At 39.2% G+C, this 10,852-nt stretch overlaps 1 protein-coding gene across 1 annotated transcript; it reads right to left on the reverse strand.

Moving 5' to 3' along the window:
* Positions 1-7,465: 7,465 nt before the first annotated feature.
* LOC132599998 (uncharacterized) lies at positions 7,466-10,381 on the reverse strand (the record flags this gene model as incomplete). The annotated part of the gene is made up of 1 exon (XM_060313138.1): positions 7,466-10,381. A coding segment is annotated over one exon (2,916 nt), but the record flags the coding sequence as incomplete, so codon positions are not given.
* Positions 10,382-10,852: the final 471 nt, after the last annotated feature.

Below are 10,852 nucleotides of genomic sequence, written 5' to 3' on the forward strand. Positions count from 1 at the left end.
CCGTTAATAGTCTGTTTAATCGGTGTGATTCTAGGTAAGGGTTCTATATTATCCTAAAGGGAAGGGGTTAGGCATCCTTTAGAATCCGTTAACTTACGGTTATCCGACCAAACTTAGATTAATTAATTAAAGCTAAAGAAGCAAATGTAGGGTTTAAACTTTAAGAAAAACGGCTAAGAGATATGGTTAAAATTTCTGAAGGAAAATGTAATAATATTGTTTGGAAATAAGATTTACATAAAATAATGACTTGTGCAAAAATATGATTTTTAATGCTAAAAATAATGCTTATAAATGTCATTAAGATTTAAACATTTCTATATGATAATGCTATATATAAAATAGGGCTTGTGATTACTTGTATATAAAAAGAGGAAGCTTTAAAATGTTATTAAAATAAAGCTTATGTGTTACTATGGCTTTAAATGAGAGTGTAATAACCTTATTCAAAAAATAAGATTTATGAGATATGATAATGTGCATAGAAGCAAAAGAAAAAATGCGAATTTATGTCGTATTTTGATAAATATTTAAAATGACTAAATGAGGAGGTACTAATTGACTTTGCATTTTTAGAATAAACAAAATTATGTTTTATTAACTACATTCGACTAAAAAGTATGCATAATTGATTCAACCCCGAAGAGTTATTTATAAAAAAAGTGTACTTGGATTTAGATTTGTATATTAGTGAAATCCTAAAATTTCTAAAAAACATGGTAAGACACAAAGATGATTTTTAAACCCAAAATATATAGGTATGTTATTTTGCAAATCGATTATTCCAATAACATGAACATTATGTATGTTTATAAATAGCTCAAACGTGGAAAGAAGCCTACGGGACTAACGGCGAGTTTCTTTTTACATTCTACCCATTGTATTAAGGCTAACTCACTAAATTTTACTAGAATTCATCTAAGTTAGGAAAATAAAAACAAAGTAAAGGTTAGTCGAATAATACAAATTAAATGCATAAATAAAAATAAAGGCTGAAGTAAAATAAAATGGGTTCAGCCCATTTTAAGGCCTGCTACTGCTGCTGTTCTGTTTTGCTATATGGGCTTTGACTCGGAATTTCATTTTTTGACGCGGATATGGGCTGGCGGGGAATGACTCGAGATGATCACGTTGGGCTTTTAGCCCAACACCGAATGCGGAACAAGATGAGTCCCTCGGACTCATATTCGATGGTCATGCATAAAATAGAAGGAAAGAATTAGTATATAATCAACAAATGAGGTTAAACACATAAAAGTAAACATCGAAAGCTGATCAGTAGACTGTATATATCGGGTATATTCGGGTTTACTTCGTGTATATACACGGTCCAGCCGCTATGTATTTAGGACATAAAAGAAAAAACAGGGCAACATCCAAACATAGATAATAATAGCAATAGGATATTCGTTGTACACAAAACAACTGGAAAAGTTCGGATAGATACACTAGCATACAATGCTCGGGGTATACCTGGTATACTTGGAAGTATACTGTAACACAGAAAATCAGATAGGGAAGAGACAAAACAAGGCTGGGAATTTTAACTTACACAGAGAAAAGGAAAGATTTTTTGACCAAAATTTCAAAGGATTAACTTCACGACTTTAGTTTGGAGAATATTTGAGTTTACATATTTTGTACTAATTGGGATCAAATCAAATGCTGGAATTTAACATGACCCAGGAAAAACTTTTGCTCTTTTAGAAGCAAGCAATCTTTGGGAGGGAAAGATACACATTGGACTAACTAGTTTCAAAAAAAAAAAAAAAAACAGAACTTCAACATATAAACTGGTGAATTCATATGACTCTTAACCAAACATGTTGGCCTATTGGTACAGATATCAAATCAAACGAAGCATACTGACAGCATACAAAACCAATACTGATCTGAGGCAGGCTATAGTTGTTCGTATATGGGTAAGCACACAGCCAGCATAGGCTCTTATGAACTCACAGAAAAAAATAAAAAGTGGAAGGAAAGTGAAGCAAAATACAGCCCAGTTGAAAAAAAAAATAAGCTGGTTTAAATGACTGACCATTTGGAAAGGGAAGAATTGTTTGACACTGACATGAGCAAAATCACAATCAACTATTATCTCAAACTATTCTTTTTTTTTAGAAAACAGGGGTATGTCAAACTTCAAAGTTGTTGCTTAACAATAGAAAATCCAAAACAGGTTTATTTCTTTTTGTCCTCTGGTCCATTTCACTCAAATGGGCAAACAAAATGGAGGCTAGCTGATTGCACTAGCATGCTTAAACAAACAGAATTAAAATGCTTGAGCTTCATATACAACAATCTACCAACTAATATCATTATGGTAATACATCAATACAGGATATATCTAATCTGTATAGATCGTATTCCGGCAATGTTTGGAGCATGCTTAATTTAAACAGACCAGGCTAAGACCTAATCGTGTTAAACCAAACTAAAACTCTAACTCTACTGAACAACAAATGACACCAAGCCATCAACTGCCAATCTAACAAAAACAATCAAACCACATTGAGCATGAATATCTAAAACTAATTAATCACCATGTTTGACTAGTTCGACCTAACATGAACATATTTGCCCAAAACCAACATTCAAATAGCAAAAGAAAAAAAAAACTTAGGAGCATGACTAAATCCTGCCAACACAATCAGAGGAAAAAAAATAATAAGACGTGCGCATCATTAAAAACTACGACGAAATTAAACAGAATCACGAGTTTTTGAAGGGGAAGGAAGGGAGATTGCTGACCTTCTTCGGGTGCAGCGAACTAGGGCGCGAATTTTGATGTCCGCTTGAACACTTGGAATCTACCTCGACGCAAACTTGAATCCACTAGATTCCAAAGGGGGTAAAATAAACGAAAGAACGATTTGTGGTTTGACTCGATATCAAGCCACTGGTGCTATTGTTGAACACTAGATTTTAGGGGATTTTAGGCTACTAAACTCGTATTTTAAGATGGTATTCTCCGATTCAAAAACAGGATCCGTGTTTGAAAAACCTCTATAACCCAGATTTCTCCTCCCCCAAAAACAAAAGCCCCCGTTTTCTACTCCTTCACTCCCCTTTTATAGGGTTTTCGGATCCCGCATCAAAACGGTGCTGAAGGGTACAGAGGGAAAGGGGAGCGGGTAACATACTGTGGTGGGGTGACAGAGTATAGTGGTGGATGGCAGAAGGAAACATGGCGGGAGGAAATAGACGCGTGGGGGACAAGCGAGGATGGGGGTGACAGAGTGAGTGGAGTGGCAGTTACAGAGGTATGGGAGATGAGGAAGGAGGCAGGGGAATTGAAGAGGATAGGAAAGGAGGAAAGCGGCAGGGGGAACGAAAGAATGAGGGGAAACCCTTAGGGTTTTCCCCTTATTTTTGAATGGAAAATGGGCCGGACCCGGTCCATTTGTGGACCGGGTCCATTTTTAGACTGAGTATTTTGAGAATGGGCTAGCGAATTAGAAAAATGACTGATCTAAAATTTTGGGACAAAATATGGGTTAGTCCAAAAAATATTAGGAGTTAATCGGACTTTTTATTTGGGGTCCGGTAAGTCAAAATATGGACTGAGTGCAAGAAATAGTTTGGCTTCTAAATCTGTATAAGAGACCCATTTTGATTAACGATGTACTGAGGGTGCCAGAATATCACCTAATACGGAAATATGTAATTATAAAAGATCCAGATAATAAAATTACATGATGTTGCAATGACCGTGCAATAATATTTTAACAATAAATAGACGCTATCATTTTAAATGTGCGAAATAAATGCGATGTGTATGCGGAAGTTGGTAAAACGCTGAAAAAAATGCAAATTTCAATAATACCAAATAATAGCAGCAAATAAATAGCGGTAGTAATACTGCTAATAATAATGACAATAATGATACTGGTAAAAAATGATAATGCTGATGATAATGGTGATAAAAATAAATATAATAATAATAATAGATGACAAATACTGATAATTAATAGCAAAATAACAATAAGAATATATGATAATAATAATAAAGATGATAATAATTAATAAATAATAATAATAATAATAATAATAATAATAATAAATAATAATTATTGATAATAATAAATTAATAATAATAACAAATAGTGATAATAATAAAATGATAATGATAATAACAATAAAAAATAATAATAATAATAAATAACAATTATTGATAAAAACAATGATAATAATTAATAATAAAAATAACGATGATAATGATGATTAATAATTAATAACAAAATAACGCTGATGATAATGATTAGTAATTAATAATAATAATAATAATAATGATAATGGAAATAACAAGAATAATAATAATTGATGACAATCAGTAATAAATGATAATTTAAGAATAATAATAATAATAATAATAATAATAATAATAATAATAATAATAACTGCAGTAGAATAATAAAACGTGGGTGTTAATAAAAGACTAATAATTATAGTAAAACTTAAATGCATATTTTTTTAGTTTTTCTCAAAATACTAGAAGTATAAATAGGTATTTCGGAGGAGAGGCGGGACAAAATTGGGTGTCAACAACTTGTCCCTCTTTGCCTGGTAATGATGAAAAGAGTTGTCGGGCAAAGACGTTGACTTAATAGCCTATTTTGTCTCGGCTAGAGGATTATGGGGGACTAAGGGTAAAGAAAATTACGGCCGAACTCTGGTCTTTGAATCGCCTACATATCTCGGGTTGCACGAGAATCAGGCCGCGTGTAGTTCTGGGAAGACTACGACACCTATGACTGGCAGCTCACAATTTGATGTGAATCTTCGCAAAAGAATATTGTCCCAGTGTCGAATTATGATGACACTGGGTATTGTGATAGAACCCTGAGAATTGATTGTGCTGGAACGTGAACGAGAAATTTGAATTTAGAGCCGAGTGTTCGAGGTAGATTTTTGACCCTTGTCGAGAAGTCTGCTTGTCCTTCCCGACGTATTGCCCCAGTTCGCTGCCGAAGAAATAGTTCCACATTGCACTAAAGCTCCTGCGAAACTAAAAACTAGATAAAAATAGTCAGTAAGAATAAATATTGAAATACAGCGATGCAAGTGTGGTGCAATGCGGCTGCGAGCATATGCAGGGTATTAGCAAAATAATAATAGAACAAGGCAGGTGCGGTGCAATGTCTTTACGCGGAAATTTAAAAGGGCGGTGCATGGCCCATGTAATATATGAAAGGCGAGGCAAAGGGCGGTGCGCAGCCCATGCAGAAATTTAAAAGGGCGGTGCATGACCCATGTAGTATATGAAAGGCGGTGCTCAGCCTTATGCAGAAATTTAAAAGGGCGGTGCATGACCCAGACAATATATGAAAGCGATGCGAAGGGCGGTGCGCAGCCCATGCATCATATGAAAGGCGGTGCATGGCCTTATGCAGAAATTTAAAAGGGCGGTTCATGGCCCAGGCAATATATGAAAGCGATGCGAAGGGCGGTGCGCAGCCCATGCATCATATGAAAGGCGGTGCATGGCCTTATGAAGAACTTTAAAAGGGCGGTGCATGGCCCAGACAATATATGAAAGCGATGCGAAGGGCGGTGCGCAGCCCATGCATTATATGAAAGGCGGTGCATGGCCTTGTGCAGAAATTTAAAAGGGCGGTGCAAGGCCCAGGCAATATATGAAAGCGATGCGAAGGGCGGTGCGCAGCCCATGCATCATATGAAAGGCGGTGCACAGCCTTATGCAGAAATTTAAAAGGGCGGTGCATGGCCCAGTAAATATATGAAAGCGATGCAAAGGGCGGTGCGCAACCCATGCATCATATGAAAGGCGGTGCATAGCCTTGTGCAGAAATTTAAAAGGGCGGTGCATGGCCCAATAAATATATGAAAGCGATGCAAAGGGCGGTGCGCAGCCCATGCATCATATGAAAGGCGGTGCATGGCCTTGTGCAGAAATTTAAAAGGGCGGTGCATGGCCCAGGCAATATATGAAAGCGATGCGAAGGGCGGTGCGCAGCCCATGCATCATATGAAAGGCGGTGCACAGCCTTATGCAGAAATTTAAAAAGGCGGTGCATGGCCCAGTAAATATATGAAAGCAATGCAAAGGGCGGTGCGCAGCCCATGCATCATATGAAAGGCGGTGCATGGCCTTGTGCAGAAATTTAAAAGGGCGGTGCATGGCCCAATAAATATATGAAAGCGATGCAAAGGGCGGTGCGCAGCCCATGCATCATATGAAAGGCGGTGCATGGCCTTGTGCAGAAATTTAAAAGGGCGGTGCATGGCCCAGGCAATATATGAAAGCGATGCGAAGGGCGGTGCGTAGCCCATGCATCATATGAAAGGCGGTGCACAGCCTTATGCAGAAATTTAAAAGGGCGGTACATGGCCCAGTAAATATATGAAAGCGATGCAAAGGGCGGTGCGCAGCCCATGCATCATATGAAAGGCGGTGCACAGCCTTATGCAGAAATCTAAAAGGGCGGTGCATGGCCCATGCAATATATGAAAACGGTGAGCAATGCAGGTGCCGTGCAATGCGGCCGCGAGCATACGCAAGGGTATTTAAAAATAAATAAAGCGAGGTATTCGAAAGCAATAGAAAATATTTGTGCGTTGATATATATTTGAAAAAATAATTTGCAAGATTAGCTTATTGTGATTGCCGAAAGTTATTGATATTTGAAGGCATAATTGATAGGAGAACTCTCAAACCGTTCGACGCGCCATCCTTACAAGGCTGTACATGTTTTAGCTTCTGCAACTTGGAAACCTGCATCCAAAGAAAATTTTGTAAGTTTGGGGAGGGGGTTGATTCGCATTGACTTTGAGAATCTGGCTCTTTGCGCTTTATGCCTCCAACTTCGTATGAACTTGTAACCCCCGCTCATTTTAAGTCTTGGCCAACTAGTAAACAGTCTGATTACAATCATATTATTTCAAAGTAAATAAATAAATAAAAATATATATATATATATATATATATAATAAAATATGTGTGTAGTGATAAAATGATTTCTGCTGAACTTGGAACCGTGACACATTGTGAAACAAAGCGAACCGCTTTTCGAAGTTTTCCTCTGCCCGATGACTCTGTTGAAACAATATTCTTCCAAGTCTCTTGATGTCATCTGGCGGCGATGCCTTTAAAAAATTGTCCCAGTTTCTAGCACAGGGGATGTTGGGCTTTAACAATGACGAGACCGAGACTATATAGGCTGCCTGTGTATCCCCCATGGGAATCAGGCCAAGCGTAGTTCATATTACAAGCGGAAATAAAATTGGAATTTTCTAATAATGTGACCGAGGCCTATGCAGGCCGCCTACGTATCTCACCGTGAGAATCAGGTCTGGCGTAGTTCATATTACAAGCGGAAAAGGAATTCCTATCTTAAAAGACCCAACCCGATATAGGTTTGTTACGCATCCCGCCACGGGAGAGTAGTGCCATTACATGGAAAAGTATTGCAGAATATTACATACAAATAAAAGAAGGCTCCTAAATATAGTATCTCTTGACGGCATCCACGTTGATAGCTTTCGGCCAAATTTCGCCATCCATTTCTGCTAGGACTAACACTCCTCCTGTTAATACTCGATGAACCATATAAGGTCCTTGCCAATTAGGTGCAAATTTTCCTTTAGCTTCATCTTGGCATGGGAATATGCGTTTCAATACCAATTGCCCCGGTTTGAATTGTCTCGGTCTTACTTTCTTGTTGAAAGCTTTGGCCATTCTGTTCTGATAAAGCTGCCCATGACAAACTGCATTCATTCTCTTTCCATCAATAAGCATCATTTGTTCGTATCGATTCTGTATCCATTTAGCGTCACTTAACTCAGCTTCTTGGATGATTCTCAAAGATGGTATTTCTACCTCAGCAGGTAACACCGCCTCTGTCCCATAGACCAAAAGATAAGGTGTTGCTCCAGTTGAAGTCCTCACAGTAGTGCGATAACCGAGAAGAGCTAACGACAATTTCTCGTGCCAATGTCTGTAATTATCGATCATCTTCCTCAATATTCTCTTGATGTTTTTATTGGCTGATTCATCTGCTCCATTCATCTGAGGGCGATATGGAGTGGAATAGCGATGAGTGATCTTGAATGTTTTGCAAATCTCCCGCATTAGATCACTGTTAAGATTAGCTCCATTATCTGTTATAATTGATTCTGGGACTCCGAATCGGCAGATAATGTTGCTCCGAACAAAATCTACTACCACTTTCTTTGTTACCGACTTGTGCGAAGATGCTTCCACCCACTTTGTGAAATAATCAATGGCTACCAAAATGAACCTGTGTCCATTCGATGCGGCTGGTTCGATAGGACCAATGACATCTATACCCCAAGCTGCGAAAGGCCACGGAGAGCTCGTCACATTCAATTCATTTGGCGGAACTCGAATCAAATCACCATGAATCTGACATCGGTGACATTTCTGCACAAAACGGATACAATCTGATTCCATAGTCATCCAGAAATAGCCTGCGCGAAGGATTTTCTTGGCCAGTGTAAAGCCATTCATATAAGGCCCACACGTACCGCCGTGCACTTCTTCAATCAAACGGGCCGCTTCTTTAGCATCAACACATCTTAATAGCCCTAAATCTGGAGTCCTCCTATACAGGATTTCTCCACTTAGGAAGAAATGGTTTGCTAATCTCCGAAGTGTTTTCTTCTGAACACTGGTTATGCCTTCCGGATAGTCTCCTGTCTTAAGATATTTCTTAATGTCGTGGTACCAAGGTTCTCCATCAGGTTCCTCATCCACATAGAAACAATAAGCATGTTGATCGTACACATTTACCTTGATAGGATCTATGCGATTCTTGTCTGGGTGCTGAATCATAGAAGACAAAGTGGCCAACGCATCAGCGAACTCGTTCTGTGTCCTTGGAACGTGTTTGAATTCTACCTTGATAAATCTCTTACATAAATCCTTCACGCAATGCAAGTATGGAAGTATCTTCACATTCTTAGTGGTCCATTCACCTCGCACTTGATGAACCAGTAAGTCTGAATCGCCTATAACCAAAAGTTCCTGTATATTCATATCGACGGCCATTCTGAGGCCAAGAATACAAGCCTCATATTCCGCCATATTGTTGGTGCACAGAAACTTGAGCTTTGCTGAAATGGGGTAATGCTGACCTGACTCTGAAATCAAAACTGCTCCAACGCCGACTCCTTTAGAATTTGCCGCCCCATCGAAGAACAGTCTCCACCCTGGGTACTCTTCTGCGATATCTTCCCCGATAAACAACACTTCTTCATCCGGGAAATAGGTTTTAAGGGGTATATACTCCTCGCCCACAGGATTTTCTGCAAGATGATCGGCTATCGCCTGCCCTTTGACAGCCTTTTGAGTAACATACACAATGTCAAACTCGCTCAGCAACATTTGCCACTTAGCTAGCTTCACAGTAGGCATAGGCTTCTGGAAAATATACTTGAGTGGGTCCATCCTTGAGATGAGGTAAGTAGTATACGCAGACAAATAATGTCTCAATTTCTGTGCAACCCAAGTCAAAGCACAACAGGTGCGTTCCAATAACGTATATCGTGCCTCGTAAGGCGTGAACTTTTTGCTCAAGTAATATATCGCTCGCTCCTTCCTTCCTGTTTCGTCATGTTGTCCTAATACACATCCAAAAGCGTTCTCCGATACGGACAAATACAATAACAAAGGTCTTCCAGCTTCTGGAGGCACCAAAACAGACGGGCTAGACAAATATTCTTTGATTTTGTCAAAGGCTCTTTGGCAATCTTCAGTCCATTTGGTAGGAGCGTCCTTCCTCAATAACTTAATTATTGGTTCGCATATCACCGTTGATTGCGCTATAAATCGACTGATGTAGTTGAGACGCCCGAGGAAACTCATCACATCTTTCCGACTTTTTGGGGCAGGCAATTCCTGAATAGCTTTTATCTTCGAGGGGTCCAGCTCTATGCCTCTCCTGCTCACAATAAAACCCAACAACTTCCCTGCAGGAACTCCGAATGCACACTTTGCGGGGTTCAACTTCAGATTGTATCGCCTCAACCTGTCGAAGAACTTTCTCAAATCCGTCAGATGGTCTGAGCTCTTTCGCGACTTGATGATGATGTCATCCACATAGACTTCAATCTCTTTATGGATCATATCATGGAAAATGGTGGTCATGGCTCTCATGTAAGTAGCCCCTGCGTTTTTTAGCCCAAAAGGCATCACCCGATAGTAGTACACCCCCCAAGGTGTGATGAATGCTGTTTTCTCTGCATCTTCCTCGTCCATTAGGATTTGGTGATATCCTGCGTAGCAGTCAACGAAAGACTGCAACTCATGCTTTGCACAATTATCAATGAGCATATGGATATTCGGAAGGGGAAAGTCATCTTTCGGACTGGCTCTGTTGAGATCCCGATAATCCACGCATACCCTAACCTTGCCATCCTTCTTTGGCACGGGAACAATATTGGCTAGCCAAGTGGGGTACATCGTAGTTCGGATGACCTTTGCATCGAACTGTTTAGAGATCTCTTCCTTGATTTTCAAGCTCAAGTCCGATTTAATGTTTCTTTTCTTTTGCTTTATCGGAGGACAGGATGGATCAAGAGACAACTTATGCGAAACAATGTCAGTGCTTAATCCGGGCATATCATCATAAGACCAAGCGAACACATCTATGTATTCTTTCAAAAGTCTGATCAATTCTTCTCTCTGCGGCGGGGTTAAGTGGACACTGATTCTCACTTCCATCATGATTTTTGAATTACCCAAATTTATAATTTCCGTTTCATCCAAATTTGGTTTGGGCTTATTTTCAAAATACTCAAAGTCCTTAGTTAATCCCTCAGATTGCATATCTCCTTCATACTCTTCAGAATCTCGCTCGGCATTTCC

The sequence above is a fragment of the Lycium barbarum genome, chromosome 6 (genome assembly GCF_019175385.1).
Source record: "Lycium barbarum isolate Lr01 chromosome 6, ASM1917538v2, whole genome shotgun sequence".
NCBI lineage: Eukaryota > Viridiplantae > Streptophyta > Magnoliopsida > Solanales > Solanaceae > Lycium > Lycium barbarum.